At 40.4% G+C, this 19,493-nt stretch overlaps 1 protein-coding gene across 9 annotated transcripts in view; it reads right to left on the bottom strand.

The window, feature by feature from the left end:
• Dennd1a (DENN domain containing 1A) overlaps nucleotides 1-19,493 on the bottom strand; it is a 453,328-nt gene that overhangs the window by 239,223 nt on the left and 194,612 nt on the right. For all 9 annotated transcript variants that reach the window (XM_048342185.1, XM_048342167.1, XM_048342121.1 and 6 more), the window contains 2 exons: nucleotides 6,864-6,933; nucleotides 380-460 (listed from right to left, as the gene is read on the bottom strand). In XM_048342185.1, coding sequence (XP_048198142.1) covers nucleotides 380-460; nucleotides 6,864-6,933 — 151 coding nt within the window. The remainder of the gene's footprint in view (nucleotides 1-379; nucleotides 461-6,863; nucleotides 6,934-19,493) is intronic.

The following is a 19,493-nucleotide window of genomic DNA, read 5'->3' on the forward strand; positions in this document are numbered from 1 at the left end:
AAGACTCTAACCCCCAGGTTTGCCATAAGCCAGAGAGACCTCAAGAGTATGCAGGGAGGGGCTGGGGATATAGCCTAGTGGCAAGAGTGCCTGCCTCGGATACACGAGGCCCTAGGTTCGATTCCCCAGCACCACATATACAGAAAACGGCCAGAAGCGGCGCTGTGGCTCAAGTGGCAGAGTGCTAGCCTTGAGCGGGAAGAAGCCAGGGACAGTGCTCAGGCCTTGAGTCCAAGCCCCAGGACTGGCCAAAAAAAAGAGTATGCAGGGAAGGAGTGGGGGAGGTGTACCAATGACAAAAGACTGGCTCTTTGCTGGCTCCCTGACTGTTCATAACAAAATACTTTCTAGGGGATAGCTACTATTCTGCCTTACTTACCACACTGAGATGAACAGACATGCCTGGGTCAGGGATGGGAAGTCTGTGCAGAGTTTCAAGAAGTTCATTCCACTGACTTTCCTGAAAGAAATAAAAGGGCTAAATAACAAAAGCAAAGCTGAGGCCTTAGTAAAATACCTGCTTAATTAAGATACCTGTTCATCTATAGGGTGAGCTAGGGACTCTCACGTGACAGACAGGGTTGGGAGATGCTGGCTCTAGCACAGGAACAGGTTTGGTATTCAAGTAAGGTTGGTCCAAAGAGACTGCATATGGCTCAAAACATGAGCGCCAAGTCGATCCTCCCACATAGAGCTTGACATTTTTCTACTCGGTGAGACACCTACCATGACCGCCTTTTATGGATCATATACCATAAGCTCTCAGTAAATCTATCCCCTCAACTCCATAGCAACAACTTTCAAATGCAAACAATCTGAGCTCCCAGGCGGGGGTGGTTGGGAGAAATAACAATGACACTGTGGATCTTGTCTTCATCATCATTACCCTCAATTAATTTTATTGAGTGTTCACTGGGTACACATGGCAGCCTCCAATTATGGAAAGTTAGAAATGAACTAAGTACAGAAGCATACAATATAGGATGGTGGCTATGCATTTTAATTAGCAAAACTGAGCAACAGAATGGCATACAAATTCACCTTTAAAATACTCAAAAGAACACTGCTCACAAATGATCCAAAAGCCATTTATTTATTTCTCCCACGCCATACAATTCTTTGTGCTAATATAACAGTAATAAGTTTACACTGATATCTACTTGTTATGTTTGATCCTTCCAAAGGTCCCACTTTACAGAGGTGAAGTTGCTGAAGCTTGTTGAAGCAACTGTCCCACATCAGACAAACTTGCACAACCTTGGGTAAAACACAGGATTGTTGAATCTGAGCTCACCATCTTCTGACTTTGGCAGTGAATTTGAAAGGAAAAAGAAGAGGAGACCTGACTATAGGCTAGCTTCAATCTTAACTCTCACAACCAATTTCTCACAGAGAATACATGATATGTGCTGTGTATGCATAGTTGCATTTTTCCTCATTTTTGTTTGTGGGTACTAGGGATTGAACTCAGGGCATAGTACTTGCTAGGCAGGTAGGTGTTCTACCACTTGAGCCAAATCTCTAGCCCCCTTTTGCATTGGTTATTTATACTGGGCTCTCCTAGGCTGCAATCATCTTACTTGTGCTTCCTCTGGTTACTGTGGATGACAGACATATATGCCATTTGACGTAGCTACTGTGCTTCCCTGTTCTTGGGTAACAGGTGTGCACCACTGTGCCCATCCACTGCTTGAGATAAAGTCTCAAGAACTACTTTTCGTCTAGGCTGGTCTTGAATGAACACCTGCCTCCTCTCCTACTGTCTTCATACCTCGTTTGGATTACAGGATTAAGCAACTGTTCTAAACTACAGTATGTTTTCATTTTGCTTTGAAACAGTCTCAAATTTACCAGAGTTGAAGGAACAACACACACACAAACAAACAGGAACTAATACTTCAAGTTTCTTGATAGCATGACCATCATCTGTAGATACAAATAAGGACTTTCTCCCATACAACAGGAAATTAAACTTGGTTCAATATTTCCATCTAATCCTTACAGCCCATCACATTTTGCCAACTGTGTTACTGATGTACTTATAGCACTCAATCTAGCTCACAATCACTTGCTGCCTGCCTTTAGTAGTGATGACTCTTTATAGTCTTTTTCCAAATGGAACAGCAGCTCCTCCGTCTTTCTTAAATCTGTATGACTTTCACAATGAGACTACCTCATTTTGTAGACGGATTCTCAACTGTTTTGTTTCCTCATGATAAAAATTTCCATGTTTGTTTGTTGAAAATGTTAGCTTTCATCACTTGAATAATTGATCTGATGTCAATATTGTGACATTCTTTTCCTTTTTTCTTTTGTTGGTTGTGGGGCTTGAACTCTGGACCTGGGTGCTGTCCCTGTACTCTTCAGCTCAAGGCTAGCACTCTTACCACTTGAATCACAGTGCCACTTCTGGTTTTCCGGTGGTTAACTGGGGATAAGATTTTCATGGACTTTCCTGCCAGGGTTGGCCTTGAACTGCGATCCTCAGATCTCAGCCTCCTGAGTTTATAGAATTACAGGCATGAGCCACCAGTGCTTGGCCAAAATACTTTTAAATTAAATATTTTAAAAAAGAAAATAATGTCACAGCCAGGCACTGGTGGCTTATGCCTGTAATCCTAACTACTCAGGAGGCTGAGATCTGAGGATCATGGTTGGAAATCAGCCCGTCAGCCCAGGCAGGAAAATCCATCTCATCTCCAATAAAGTACTCAGGCAATGCTGGAAGTAGCACTGTCGCTTAAGTGGTAGAGTGCTAGCCTTGAGCAAAGAAGCTCCAGGAGAGTGCCCAGGCCCCAGAGGTCAAGCCCCAGAATCGGGGGGGGGGGGGGGAATTATTCTATAGAGACTTTTTTTTCCCTTTCTCTTTTCCTTTTTGACAGTCCTGGGTCTTGAACTCAGAGCCTGGGCACTGTCCTTGAACTTCTTGTTCAAGGCTAGCACCCTACCACTTCAGCCATAGCACTACTTCCAGCTTTTTCTGTTTATGTGATACTGAGGAATTGAACCTAGGGCTTCATGCATGCTAGGCAAGCACTCTTACCACTTAGTCACGTTCCCCACCCCTAGAGGGAGACTTTAAGTAAACATACCATTCAAACTTTCAGTTTATTCATTCACTTACTTAAATTACTATGGATATAGTTTCCAGTTTATCCAGTGGGATATGATACTGCTATCATTATTTATCTTGATGCTCGCAGGGAACACCAGTGGGAGCCTCTTGGCATTTCAATATCATGTCTGTGACTTTCTGATATGTTCCTATCATACTTTAAACATTTCCTCAATTTTGGGCACCAAAATATCTTAGGTTCGTCTTATATATTTTCTGATCAATCCTGGAATCAGGTATTTCCACAAGTAGTATGGATTCCTCTTCATGGAGATTGGCATTTAGAAACTAAAATCTGGATACTAAGAGTGTTTACTGGTTCTTAGGATTGTTGATGCCAAGCCTTCTTAGTGGACAGAACCAGGGAATATATTATGCACATACTAATCCAAAATCAACTCTTAACATCTCTATTTCTCTGTATCTTCACATACTAAAAAACCTTGGGTTCACACTGATGGCTCAAATTCTAATACAACACAGGACTCATTTAGTTTCTTCCCTTTATGTCTCTGTGATTATATTTTACAAAGTGAAAACTGTTACTTATTTTTGTATAAAACCTTTGTCTATTGCTGCCTGTCTTCTTCCCACCCGGATGTCCATCTTGCCTTCCTTGACACTGACATAGAATACTGGGCCTCCACTGTCCACCCCTCACATGCCTTCCTCCCAGGTCCTAGCAACCCAGCTCAAGGCCGCTGCTGCTGCCTTCTTAGCCTTCTGGATCTCTCCAGATGCCACCCGAGTTCTGACAGTCCTTGATAGTCACTACCTGCACTCTCCCATGTGTAAGTTCTCATCTTCTTCATACTTGTACCATGAGTAAGGTGCTGCCCAGCTTAGAAACCCTCCTCACCCTGACATCCCTCTTAAATAGATGCCTGCCATGCTCATAAAAAGGCTGGAGCAGGAGTAAAACAGTCCCACTCTTTAGGCTTCAATGCCCTTTGCTGAACTGTCGTGGTTATACATGTATAGCCCCCAAAGAGAAGTTGGCCTTGCCCAACCTTTCCAATGACTTAGATGAGAGAAAGCTTTTGGTTTTGTTTTGTTTGGGGGCATTTTTTGGTCTTTTTGTTTTGTTTGGTTCTTTTTAGGGGGCAGGATTATGTTTGGAGCCTCTGCTGTCCTATGCTGGTGACCAAAACAACTTGCCAACAAGCCAGTTTAAGTCAGACTTCCTACTGTTGATGTTATAATTCCTTTAATGAGAAGAAAGTAAGTACAAAGAGTCAATGGTTCAGAAGGAATAGGTTCTAACCAACTAAGCTATATTCCTGATCGCAGTCTCTAGCACACAATGAAAGAGGTATTGCTGGGGCAATGATCCAAAGAAGAGATGCACCATTTTACAGAGTCACAATCTGGCCTTCTCTTGACCTATTTCTTTAATCAGAAGACAGTTAATACAGAGTCCTGGGCTCCAATAACAAGTTGTTGGAAACAGATTCCAACAACTTTTATGGCAGATTTCCTGATGCCTAAGCTTTTTGAAAAGTGAGTATAGTGCTGGAGAGAGCCATTTTTATTAGTTATTCTTTCCTTTCACATGACCTCTGGAATGTCTATCAGTAAAAAAAAATCCATTGAAAGAAGATTTATTTATTTATATACACAATTTCTACTTTGTCTCTGAAACAGAATTTCCTAAAATGTGTTCTAGCAAACTCAGCTATGTCAAAATGTTTGCCAAGGAATTAAGTAAGACGGAAGAAACTGAGTAACAAAGCTTTCTCTACTGCTGGACTTCTTGGAGCCTACACTGTATGAATCTTAAGGGGAAAGAAAAAAAGGAAATATAGCTTTTGTTGGGGCTGGGAATGTGGCTTAGCAATAGAGTGCTTGCCTAGCATGCATGAAGCCCTTGGTTAGATTCCTCAGCACCTCACACATGGATAGAAAAAGCTAGAAGTGGAGCTGTCACTCAAGGGGTACAGTGCTAGCCTTGAACAAAACAAGAAGCCAGGAACAGTGCTTAGGCCCTGAGTCTCAAGCCCCAGGACTGGCCAAAAAAAAAAAAAAAGAAGCTTCTATTTCCCTTAACCCAATAACATTAAACTATAATTATTTTCTTTCTTTTTTTTTTCTTTATTGTAAAAGTGAAGTGCAGAGGGGTTACAGTTTCATATGTAAGGCAGCAAGTACACTCCTTATCCAACTTGTTACCTCCTCCTAAACTATAATTATTTTCTATGAAATGGTTCTCAGAACTAATATTTTATTTAAAAACAACTGATGGGAATTTTTGTTCAATAGTGTGTAATAATTTTTAAAACAAGCAATTTATTTTAAAAAGTAGTTACATGGATGTCAACTAGTTAATAATCAAGCAAGTAAAATTAAAGCAAGATTTTTTAACTTAGTAAATTCAGCAGATAATACTGGTAACAGTATTTGTAACCCAAGCACATCAAGGTACAAATTATAATTATTATATTGCTATGCATTACAGTAATTAATTCACTTATTTAATTTTTTGTGCTGGCCATGGAGCTTGAACTCAGGGCATGGGCACTGTCCCTGAGCTTTTCTGCACAAGGCTAGCACTCTACCACCTGAGCCACAGCTCTAAAAAAAAATCACTTTTTTTTTGCTTAATTGAAGATAAGAGTTGCAGAGACTTTCATTCAGCTTCAAACACAATCATCACATCTCAGCCTCCTGAGTAGGTAGGATTACCTACCTCAGTCATTAGCCACTAGCACCTGGCTTTACAGTATCTTCAATAGTGTAGAGAAATGATTCTGTTACAATGGTATTGAACACATGGGATGCAAGTCTAAATACAGATCACATTAATCTTAAGACATCCATGAAAGAGAACTTAGCACACCATATCTCCTAAAAGTACAGCAAGTTACATGTGAAGCAGTAATTTTCAGATCCTTACCAATATTGTAAAAGCACCACAATGTGTTCTCAAAATGGGAACTGGGCCAGTAGGCAGTAACACACTTAACTTTCTAGTCAAGGGTGTTACTTGCAAACCTCAGACTTACAGCATAACATGAACAATTCAAATTTGTGCCTCAGCTAAATTGTAAGTCAATGCATGCCATGAACTTTTAGGATTGCTTGGTAATATTAGACAATATTAGAATTAATAGTATGATTATAGCTCTGTAAAAGTTTTATATATTATTCCCTCCCTCCCTCCCTTCCTCCCTTCCTTTCTCTCCCTCCCTTCCCCTCCCTCCCTCCCTCCCTCCTTCCTTCCTTCCTTCCTTCCTTCCTTCCTTCCTTCCTTCCTTCCTTCCTTCCTTTCTTCCTTCCTTTCTTTCTTTGTTTCTTTCTTTCTATCTTTCTTTTGTTTGTCAGTTGTGGGGCTTGAACTCAGTGCCTGGATGCTGTCCCTGAGCTTTTTTTGCTCAAGGCAAGTGCTCTACCATTTTGAGTCACTTTGAACCACAGATTCTGGTGGTTAACTGGAAATACAGTCTCATGGACTTTTCTGCCTGAGCTGGCTAGGATTAAAGGTATGAGACACTGGTGCCAGCTATATATATATATACATATATATATTTAATTCAAACATAAAAAGAATTAGTAAGAAAGCAACCCAAAATGCTAGCAATATTTATTTTAAGAAAAAAGATGGGGCAGATTAGATTAGTCGAGATTTCCTTCCCAGTATTTTCTGAATTTCTTAACCTTTCTATGAATATTTTAGTGAGAAATAAGACATGCATTATTTTTCAATCATAAAAATTAAAGTTTACTTGTTAAAACCAGAAAACGCAAATACCTGTCTTTTTGTCGTATAATCTGCCAGGATGTTAAGTAATTTGTAAAACACCTCGAACCAGGGGAGATAGCTGGGGGGGAGAAAAAGAAACATAAAATATTAGTGTAAAGGTTAAAAATACGAACCACAAAAAAAATACGAACCACGACCTACTTCAACACTGATATATTTCAGTTTTTCTCTACATTCTAAGACTCTTGTCATAGATTGTGTTGGAAGCTCAGACAGGTGAAATGCTAATTATTTCTGGGATTTTAAAAAAGTGTCTTATGTGAGGCAGAGGATTTAATATCCCTCATGAATTATTCCCACACTCCAGACTAGACCAGGTTCACAGAGAAGAACTTCAGAGCAGAATCTGCAATCAGGCACTAACTCCTAGTAACCCCCATGGTTCTCAGGAAAGCATCACTTCAATTTCTCACAATTGGGAACATGTAGCCACACAGAGCACATCAGTGCTGGAACCTGCATTTTACAGCCTTCAACATAGCAACTTGATGCCAACTGCAAGATGAAGGTTCAATTGTCCATCTCACTGCCTCGAGCAAGTCTTGACCATTGCTCCCTTCAATACCCATGATGGCCTAAAGTCTACCCTTCTTGTGATTCATGGAATTGTCTTTCTAGAATGCAAATCTGGTGTCTCATTACTACAGGATCCAGCTGTCCACACTTGTTAAGGTAGTTTATAAATCCTTGACCACCTCCCTCTCACGGCATATTCACCATGGGAACATCCAGTTATCTCCAAGTCTGCTGAGCTAGTACATCTCAGCCTTTTTTGCCCACTGACCTGTATATTTTCTGCTTATCTCCCTAACGGCCCTTTATACCTGTCTCTGTCTCATGTGCCTTTTTTCCTCTTTTCTGTGCTGCCCTGGTCACATGCCTACTTCTATAACATTTCCCACACAATGCAGCACTCAAGGTGTACCTGTCTCCTCAACAGACCTGGCACAGAGAGGAAGGAACACTGCCATAAAGGGAGCCTAGTGCACAGTCAGCGTTCAGCATTTATTGGACAAATACAAGCAAATGGCAAAGAGTCCTTAATACTTAAGGAAAACTTGTTGAAAGGTATCCCCATTCAAGAGGTTTTGCCACTTGCTTTAAATGGTTCTGTTCTCTATAAGGAATTTTTCCAAAGCTTTTCTTAAGACATCTGAGAAGTGTCATACCAAGTGCTTGCTGTGTCTGCTCATGTCTGCCCTGCTGAGTGAACGGCGTCGTTACTGATAGGACTGGACCCGAGGCAGAGCACAGATGTGACATGCTGCCTGAGAGGGGGATCAGCACCCTGTACAGATTACTGCTGGGCAGCTGAGGCTAATAAATGAAGTGCAAGGCAATAGAGAGGACAGATAAAGTGCACAAACTCCTATCAGTGATGTCTGTCTGAAGCCAGCACATGCTACTGTAAAATTTAAGTAGTTTATCAAAATACACTGATAAGCAACTTAACTTTTCACTTCTGTGACAGTATTATCACTTAAGTTAATATGTTTCTATCAGCTCTGGCAGCTGCATATGGACTATTCTGAAGTAGATGGCTGCTCTTACTCTCCCCAGTACTGACTCTGGCAGAACAATGTAAACATTCAAGAGGGATTAGGCAGGAGATAACATGCTCCCTTCCTCTTCTGCTAATAAACCTCAGTGCGCTAAAAGCCATTAGAGTAGATCAAGAAATCCTCTCAGAAGAAAAGTCCTGCACAGATTAGAGGACTCTTAGTAAACAAATTCAAGCAAGGATTACAAGTACTTCTCTTCCCGAAGGAAAAAATACCACTAATTAAATCCAGCAATTGGAAGTCAGGAGGAATAAAAAGGGGAAGTAGAGGAATTATTGGCTTGGAGCAGAGGAAAGCAAAGCTCAGCTTGTTTCAGACTGGAGGGAGGGGGTGGGGGACACACAGGTCTATACTGAAATAGCTTTGAAGAAATAGGTTCAACTGACCCAGACCCACATAATCTGGGCTTGAAAGGCCAGCTTTGGCATTCTCTCACCTCTGTGAGCTGAAGGAAGGCAACATGGCAGGGACCACAGGTCAGACCCACTCCTTCTCCTTAATATCTGTCTTACCAAATCCTTTTTTTGTTGTTGTTTGTTTGTGGGGGAGAGAGCAGCATTGTAGTTACCTTGGGAAACAGTGATTTATTTCTCCCTTTATCCTTACTGGACACAACTGTTCCCCACATGTGGTCCCCTGTGCACTGACAGATGAATATCTAGCCATGACAGTGTTAAAGTTTTGAAACGGAACCCCAGCTGTCTTCTTCTTCAAAGGGCCCCGACTTCCCCAGTTGGGAGGCCAGGGTTCACAGCTGAGCTGTGTCCACTGGCGTTTCCGGTCCTGCTTCATTAGTGCTGGCACCACGCCTGCAGGTGAGGACATGGAGTCTCCATTCCATTTTGTGTGTGTCTGTCATCAGTGAGTAAACAATACTTCCCAGTCTAGAGACAGGAAACAAACATTCCATTACACTGCTCCTCCCTGGCCACCTACAGGGCCCAAATCTATTGGTCCTGCAGCACTTACCACTCTCACGCAACCATTCATGTTCTGAGCCCAAGGGACCATCTGTATGGCAGGCTCGATACCAGGGCCACTGTACTTATGGTCAGAATAATCATCCAACTAGGGCACGTATATTTATATGACTAATCTGGAATATGTTAAATACCTATAGGAATGAGTTATACTTCAACGTCAGAAGTATTTAAATAGAAAAGCCATGAAAAATTTAAAAAGTTCTTTCATTTTTCTTCTTAGCAGTTCAGTGTAACGTCTGAGCCTGAGCAAAATAGATGCATGTGGGCGACGGGGGTGGGAAGGGGCATAACTGGGGTGGCTGAAACTGTTAAGGAAGAGGTTACTTGGGAAAATGGTCGTCAGTAGTGAGAGAGAAGGCAATCCTCTGAGAGGCCCAACTTAGCACAGGGTTGGAGTCTGAGTGGGTGCCCTGCTGAGTGCTGATCTGGCACAATAGTTTGGAGCACCAGAAGGAGTAGAATTTCTTAGCAAAGAAAAGCCTGAGATCAATCAGGATTAAAGGGATGATCAACACAGGGAGTAGCTTGGCTTGGAGTGTCAGGACTCAGGAGAGGCAAGGAGAAAGTTCATGTTGGGGAGAGCATGTATGTGGAATACAGAGTTTGTGACTAGCAATGATATTAACACTCCCAAAAGATCAAATGGGGCATCAAGAAGGCTGTTCAGTAGGTGATAGTAGAGCTTGCTGGGAGGAGAGTGTTCATGAAAGGTGATCAGGGAAGTGTCCAATTAATTGAAAAAGATGTCCATGATAGGAGAGGTACACACAGCTAACCCTGTTCTGGTGTTAGTCCAAACAGAGTTTGAGGAAAAGAGCTATGTGGAAAGAGAACTGCAGAAGAGGAAACTGGTTATAAATGGAATGATCAAGACTGATTAAGCAAGTAAATATACAGAGGGAACTAAGAATCTTAATAATCAGAGATGCAAATGATAAATATGAAGAGAGAAAACAAGAATGAATCCCATGGCATCAAACTGGAATTCAGTGTAACTGTGAAATCATGTTGCTGAGTAAACAGGCAGGTAGACAAGAATAGATAAAAGAAACAAATACAAATACCAGTTGTACATATAGATCATACATATATATGTATATAAGTGTCAGATCTTGGTTTTTCCATTCTCCATTAAAGGGAACCAGATTTTTGAAGAACTAAGCCAGACCCAGGGAAACATATGTTGCATGGCTTCCCTCATTTGTGGTAACTAGAATATGCCTATAAATCTACAAGTAAATACACTGGATGGTAAAACAAACCAACCAACACTGGGACATGGTAAATTATAGAGGTCTCTAGGCATTCACACAAAGTGATATCAAAGGAGGGTATTCTTAGGAGAAGAACACAAAGGCACAATACCTATGTGCATTTGATCATATAAAATAACAATTATTGACATGAACTCCAGGAAATGCAAACAAGAGATTTTTTTTCTGTATTGATGTTTTTGTTTTCTTTTCTTTTTGTCTTAATTGTTTGTCCTTGCTTGGGAGGGTAAGGTGGGGCATAGAAATAGTGGGACAAAGATGTAGCAGAGGTGCTCACTAGACACTATGTTGAAAATGAACTATACAACTTGTGGGGGGAGATGAGAGGGAAAAACTGGGAGTGAGTGAGGGAAGGGGTGACATTGTCCAAAAAGAAATGTACTTTTTATCCAACTTACATAACTATAACCCCTCAGTATATCACCTGTCTATCACCTCTGTACAGCATAATAACAATAAAAATATGTGAAGAAAAAAGAAAGAACTGTCATCTTCCCAGGCTGGAGTAGGGAAATAGATCTTGCTAAGGAGGGAAAAAGGAAACAAGCAGTGCTTAACCAATAGTCAGGACATATCAACAGGACACAAAAGCCAGTCAGAAGGAGTTCCCACTGACAAAAATCTATGAGAATTTGAGCATCAAAGTAAATAATGACAAGAGATTACACTAACATAGGAAGCCAAGAGTCCATGCTGATATTAATAAATAAATTGAACATTTGGCAAGGGGGATAGAGTAACTGACAGAGTCCCAAAGTATTTCTTCACTATCTATTCATTAACCACAAAGGGAAAAACAAGAGAGAAGCCTCAGGATGCTACTTAATCAACTAACAAGAAACTGAGCTGGTGCGAGAGTGGAATGAGAGTGGAGAAGGTGTCGAGGAAGAAAACAGCATCACTTCCATCACAGTTGTTAAGGGAGAAGCTCGTCCTGAGGGAACATTGGATAAGCTGAAGCTGAGCAGCATCTACAAAACAACTGGCCCTGTTTGTAAAGAAAGAAGCACTGAGGAACTGGATAGGGCTGAGGGTTACTGAAGAGGCAGAAGACCAATATTATGTAAGAATGTGGGATCACAATACTTGTTCTCCTGATTTTTATGATTGTGATGTTTTTATATAAAAGAATGCTCTTATTTTTTGCTTTGGGTGGGCAGTACTAGGATAAACTTGGGCCTTGTGCTTGCTAGTCACAAGTTTGAACCAGCCATGCCTCTAGCCCTTTCTGCTCTGCTTATTTTTGAGAGTCCTACTTTTATTCCAAGCCAGACTAAACTGTGATTCCCTCTATTAACATTTCTCACCATAGCTAGAATGACAGGCATGAACCACCACATCCAGCTTTCAGATGGGTCTTGCAAACTTTTTTGTTTTTTTTCTTCTCACAGGCTGGCCTGAAACTGGAATTCTTCCAACCTCAGCCTTTCGAATAGCTAAGATTACAGGCATGAACCATCATACTCACCTACAAATTTTTTAAAGCAGAGTGGCATGGTAAATGCTGAGAGGAAGACAAACTCGAGTCTAGTAACTCTAGGTGGTGGTGGTGGCTGTAGCACCTCATTTCAAGAAAGCATCTCTCGGGCTGGGGATATAGCCTAGTGGCAAGAGTGCCTGCCTCGGATACACGAGGCCCTAGGTTCGATTCCCCAGCACCACATATACAGAAAACGGCCAGAAGCGGCGCTGTGGCTCAAGTGGCAGAGTGCTAGCCTTGAGCGGGAAGAAGCCAGGGACAGTGCTCAGGCCCTGAGTCCAAGGCCCAGGACTGGCCAAAAAAAAAAAAAAAAAAGAAAGCATCTCTCAAAGACTCAATCTTTTCTATAAAAAGATGCAAACCAACAACTTATATATACCAAATGTACGTAGGAGACACCCAATTTGGTGTCTGATCTCTTTCCCTGTTTATCACTCCTGCTGATCTTAGTGGTGGGATACTCTCTTTGGGTCCTGGTTTCTGAGTCAGAACTCTAGCACTCTATAGAAATCCTCACATCCTGTGCTCAAGTGGGGTGGGCCAGAAAGTATAGCTATGGGAACAAGAAAGGAGTAAAATATGGCTGCTTCCAGTAATAGTCCTCATTTAGCCTTTCCAGGGTAACATGCCATCTCCGCTCTCTGTCACAGTTATTGTCTCAAACAGCTACAAAAAAAATGAAAACCAACCAGAGTCCAGTCCACCATGTCATGGAAGTAGAAGTTCATGAAGCCCACACTGGAGATGCTGGACACCCACGTTACTAACAATTGAAGACCTACTAGTACTAGCCCCGTTAACAAACAACAAAGGGGAATAAAAGAAGAACCAAGGGGCTGGGAATATGGCCTAGTGGCAAGAGAGCTTGCCTCATATACATGAAGCCCTGGGTTCAATTCCCCAGTACCACATATATGGAAAACAGCCAGAAGTGGCGCTGTGGCTCAAGTGGCAGAGTGCTAGCCTCCAGCAAAAGGAAGCCAGGGACAGTGCTCAGGCCCTGAGTCCAAGGCCCAGGAATGGCAAAACAAAACAAAAAAAAAAAAAAAAAGAAGAAAAGAAAAACAAACACGGTTACATACTGTAACCAAAAGAAAATAATTTCAATATCAAAGGACAAGAGAAGCCTTTGGGAAACTGAAGTCCTCAAACACTTTCAGGGGGGAAAAATGACTCCTTTTATGATTATGCACGAAAATAAAACATGAAGGGTTATTAAGTCAGAGAAATTGCAACTCCTACCCCCTCCAAAAAAACCAACAATGCTTTTTTTGGTTCATGAATCAATGAATCCTAAGAATCAACGAATTCTCAAAATTAAAAACTAGATTTCGTTGAAATAAGCTTATTTTTGGAGTTTTAGATTTACTTTTTCTAGATAAAAATCCCAGTTTCTTCCACTTTACCAAGTACTTGTGTTCCCTGTTTAGGCATTTTATTTCCAGAAAATGAGGATGTTCAGGGTGTGGCCTACATTAAGACTCAACACAGCTGAGCTTAGTCTACACGCTTACCCCTGTCTTTTTTATTACCATAAAACTGTACTGAGTGATCAACCCCCCACCTGTGTCAGGAACATGTCATGTTTCCAGCTGCAACATCATACAACTTAGGAAGGCCTGCACACTCACCTAGGCACACAAGTATCTTCGCATTTGGGGGAAGCACAATGTGAGCAGAATACACTGGCAGCTGGGCTGGGTCATTGCTACAAAAAAGGGTCACAGAGGGGACAGAGAGGCTCCAGAAAGTCTTCCCAGAGGAAGTAACACTTTACTAATCAACTTTGCACCAACTAAAGGAGATCCGCCTGGGACTGCTATTAGCTGTGTCACTTACTAGCTGTGGCCTGAGCCATGTTCCTTCCTCCTTCCCCATCTGTGAAATGGGGATGTAACACTTACCCTCATATGGCTATTTGGAAAGCGAAACTAATCTGAATGCACCTACCAGTATGGTTGGAACAACATTAACTTTGTTCTGGCCTAATAAAGTCACATTCATTACTATTAATATCAAAAGTCAAATGAACCATATCAAGAGAAAACACATCTCCCCTATTTGGGAGATCAAACCAGTGTTGTCTGATCTGAGCTACTTTGCTCATGGCTGCTCATCTCAAATTGTAAATTTATTATAGTATTCAGTTAAGTTCAAGAATCTCTGACTTACGTCCATAATTAATAACCTATAATAACTATTACATTTATGCAAGAAAATGAACTTTTAAATAAGAGATACTAATTGCCATTATGCACGTGCATCACACAAGCACACATGCATACATATGCTTATATAAATCTACCCAAATATACATTTGGATTTGATTCTGGAAACAAGGCTCTTTACTCTCTTGATGGGTACTCAATAATTGCTGCTTTTAGAGGGTGGATTTGTCATCATCTTTCCTGTGGCAGTAAGACTGATTGAAGGAGATTGCTCCGGAGAAAAGCACAGGGACACTTTTCTGTTATCACCAGTAAAGTGTTGGTATCAGGAGATCTTTGGAGTAATAGCACCTGCACTGACAGCTCGGTGTAATTCTTGGTATTTTCCATTGAGTCCAGAGAGGGTGAGCACACAGGCCTTTCATCATTCTCTCCAGAGTTCAGGAAACTACTCAAAGTTTTTCTCATTCAGAACATCTGACTTATGGATGAAATTACTACTATAATATAATGTAATGAGTTAGTGAGGTTCTAAACAAGGCCTGCTTTGCTGAAGTTTTCACAGCCCACAAGTATTTCTGCTATAAAACAACAACAAAGACACAGAAGTCCTATCCTGCTTTCAGGAGCTAACAACCAAGTTAATTATCTCATTGAGGTACCGTTTGACATTATTCTCATTTTAGAGGTAAGAAGTAAAAGCTAATGAGAAAGGTAGGGAGTTTTATCAAGTGTTAGGCTCTAGGTGCGTTGAAATATTACTCTTTATAACAACTAAATGAGATAAATTACTACTCCAATTTATAGATGAGAAAACCAAGGCTCAGAGAACTGAAGTGACTTTCCTAAGATTACACAGCTACTAAAAGCACACTCATTTGATTTCTAAGTCTTACTTGCTCTATACAATTCAGTATTGGGTGTCATATTGTGAGCAGGTACAACAATTAATCTTGAGATTAGGTTACAAAATTCCTCTTTTCAAGTTCTCACTGTAATGCTCTGATAAAAAAGAAAGTCGGCTTCTAAAACCCCTCGGCTAAGTGCGTTCTGAGCTATCCAACTCTGGCTGCTTCCCAATGATGCAGTGTGTTTTCTCACTCTGCCAGCTCCAGGGACACTAGTCATGTGTCTGCTTTTTATTGCTTTACGAATTAGTATACACATTATATTTGGAAACACAGATATAAATAGCTCAATTTAATATGTCTTAATGAAACATGGCAAAGAGAATTTTTTGTTTCCAAAGCTTCATGTCAAGCCTCAATGTCTCTACTATCTAAATGTTTATTTTTTTAAGAAAAACCATAGCCTCTGTCATAGATTCTTAGACTGTTCTTTTTAATTAAAGTATAAAGCTATAAACGTATGTTTATGGTGAGAAAGAAATGCTAGGTTAGACAGGGCATCAGTTTCCATAAGCAGTACTCATTTAAGTTCATTTCCACCCCCAGATCCCTGATTGAACGTTATATCATTCAATCTCCAATCTCTCTATAAAAGTGTCTGGCTGTCTCTTAAACCTATTTACGCTCTATGCTTCAGTGCCTTTCCTTGGCAACGTTTTCCATATGCTTAACTTCTTTCATGGAAGCAGTTCTATCTCAACAGCACACCAATCAACATAAACAGGCAGGTAAAGAAAGGAAGGAGGAAAGACAAGCACACAGAGAGAAAGTAGGATATGAATGCAGCTGTTCTAATAAAAGTAATGTTTAGAAGGCAAAGCATTTGAGAGCAAAAGAAAATGAACCAAGCAACTAGCCCCAAGCAGTCAGAGTTCTGAACTTGAATTTATAACTCAAACACTTTACCACATGCAACTTGAGACACACTACTAGTAGCACTACTGGGGATTTATGACTTATGACTTGTTCATATTTAATTTGTAACCAAACACTTCCCCTTCCTCTTAGCTACTTCAGAACTCTTGATTAACTCTTGTTTTCACAGGTCAGAGGTTAAATAAAGGAAGGGAAGCACTCTGAAGTGAGATTGCCCAGAGCACCACATCCAAGAGTGACCCTGTGCAAGGAACATTAAAATAAGTGATAAGGCTAGAGATTGGTCCAGACAGCTGATGTTCAAAGCCTCCTTGGGGTATAAGGCAGAACCTTACAACTAAAAAGTAGGCAACAAAGACAGACAGGAAATTGGTCTGCTCTCAAGTTACCTTAGTGATGGATCAACTCTCTCATCAATAGGTTTTTTCCCCAAATGTTTTTGGAAATGAGACTGAAGGTTCTATGGGAAGGTAAAGCAGGAATTTGTGCAATCCAAGTAACCCTTCTTGCTTAACTCAACAACAGCAATCTGTTTCAATGGCAAGATCACCATTCTCTGAAGAAATTGCTACTTAATTTTGTAGCCACCTTGGGCCAGACTGAGGGAAGAAAAAATCTCTGAACAAAACTAATCAGACATAGCACAGAAGCTCTCCTGAAGAGGATCTAATCTGTCCAATGACTACACGATCAGCTTGGTTCCAGGCACTGTTTTTTTTTTTGTTGTTGTTTGTTTTGCTTTGCTTCACATGATACATCAAACAGAATAAATATTAGTGAACTTCCATTAATTTAGGAATTACCACATGAGAGGAAACCCATAAATTTATTAACTCATAGTAATTCCAAGTAGGTGTCACTATGTCCCCAGATAACAAATGAAGAAAATGAAGCACAGAAAGGCTTATAAATAACCTCAAGTTACACAAGCTCCCAATAGGTCTGGGTACAATCTAGATCCATGTGGCTAATATACCAGCGGGTACCTTTCTGAAAAAGTTCTTTCAGGTAACAGCATCAACAGCTGTACATGCTGCACAGCACATATGTTGCAAATTTCATTGTGTTTTCTAAGTGCTGCCAAAACAGAATAAACTCATTTATTTGGAAGTATCCATTCATTCACTGCAGAAGATAAGCCAGTCACTGGACAGAATTCACAGTCTAGATCTGTATGAGAAATCACAATGGTGTTAGGAATGGTCTAACAGGAACATTAAGAGCAAAACTTGGACAGTGTGAGAAGCAAAGGCTGGGCTGGCTTGAAGTGAGGAAGAGTGCCCATTCCCTCTGTACCATAATCACCCAGCAGCTGCTCTGTGAAACTGCTTTCCTCCCATGTCTTTCAAAGCACAGAGAAGCCCGGGTCCCAGCAATTGGAGGAGCTGGGAATCCGGGACACGGTGATCAGAGCTGGAACATTAAATGCTGTTAGTCATTCTCTGTCATGACTTTGATACAAATCCTACTGCTCTGTCTGTCCTAATTTTTCTAATGATCTTTGTACTTATGGATTTTATTTTACTCAGAAAAAGTAGTGTACAATGTTATAAAATATCATTTAAAATATTATCAAGCCCTCTCAAAGCATGGCTGTATTTATATATTTTAAAAAAGAGACACTGAATACTGAACTTTAGGAAAAGGTGCTCAGTCAGCAAAACTCTTAGCAGAAATCAGTTTTCTCAAATATAAATTCTTTTTCTTTCTTTTTTTTTCTTTTCTTTTTTTTCTTTTTCTTTTTTTGCCAGTCCTGGGGCTTGGACTCAGGGCCTGAGCACTGTCCCTGGCTTCTTTTTTGCTCAAGGCTAGCACTCTACCACTTGAGCCACAGCGCCACTTCTGGACGTTTTCTATATACGTGGTGCTGAGAAATCGAACCTAGGGCTTCATGTATACGAGGCAAGCACTCTTGCCACTAGGCCATATTCCCAGCCCCTCAAATATAAATTCTTAACCTTATTCATGAAAGAGAACTGGAAAGTTGTCTTTTAATGAGTAACTACAAAAAGTAAAAAATTTAAATAGGCAGAAAAATATGTGAATTTATTTTTACCTGTATTAAATCTTGTGGCTAAACTTTCTGGTAATATATTGCACTTATTTCTTAATAACATATACTGCTAAATATGTAATAATTTAACAAATTCTATTAAATTCAAGCAATAGAAAAATCATGTTTCAGCATAGTTTTAATCATGTGGAAGACAATAAAAAATGAAAAACAAAACCCAAAAATTGGCCACACTGTCATCATATGTAATCACACACATTAAAGAAAGACTAGAAGATAAATATTAATACTGGTTCTTTTTAGGTTATAACATTGTAGATAATCTTTTGTTTCCCATTACATTCTTTCCTATGTTTTCTATGATTTATGCATTGAGTACAGTGCCTTAAAAGTTGTCTTTGAAGTATTCTGTTATTTGTAATGGTAAATGCTTAGAAGCAATGGAAATATAGCACAACAGAAAGATTACAGTAAATTACAAAGTTTCAAAATTATGGAATAGTACAAATTCATTAAAATCAGTCTATATCTAGAAAGATAGGTGACATAAATACGTATACTATATTTAGATTTAAAAGAAGGCTGTATATATGAGCAAATGATTCTTCATAATATCCTCCAACTTTTCTACAATAAATATGCATTACTTTTTGGCTGGCAAGGTAGCTCAGCAGAAGCCCTGAGTTCAATCCCCAGCAGCAATAAGTACATAATTACTTTTTTATTAACGTCTATGTAAATAAAAAAGGAACACCCTCTTAAACAAACTTGCACATCTGATTCCTCGGGCTCCCTGACTCCCAGGTATCTGGTGGGCAGTGAGGAGAAGTGCTGGGCAGGAACAGAGATGCAAGCCTACCTCCTTGCTTCATACAGCATCTCCATAAGGGTGATGATCATCTTCCAAGGGACAGAAGGCTGACAATTCGTACTCTTTAACAACTGCTCACATTGGGGCTCCTGCTCTTCCCCTGCATGGTGCTTTTCCTAATTTTAGTTCTGGGCAGGGCAGGTTAATAAGAAAGCTTTCAGTAACCTTCCTTACAATGGCCTCAGTAAACCCTGGTAGACCTCAGAAATGAAGATACGATCATTTATCCAAGGCCATTCTTTGTAAGAAAAGAAAAGGGTGTCAGAATCTCTTTTGACTACAAAGTTGAACCACTCATATCACCAGTTAGTAGGCAACCACAACTGTCAGCTCTGTGCTACACAGCTTGGCTTAATACTGAACACAGCATAGGGCCACCTAACTTCCAGAAATATTACATGCCTGGGGAGAAGAGACAGGGAATTGGTTAACAGTGATGCAATGTGAAGATGCTACAACCTAGTCAGCAGCAAGAGCTGTCG

Source organism: Perognathus longimembris, chromosome 1 (genome assembly GCF_023159225.1).
Source record: "Perognathus longimembris pacificus isolate PPM17 chromosome 1, ASM2315922v1, whole genome shotgun sequence".
NCBI classification, from domain to species: domain Eukaryota; kingdom Metazoa; phylum Chordata; class Mammalia; order Rodentia; family Heteromyidae; genus Perognathus; species Perognathus longimembris.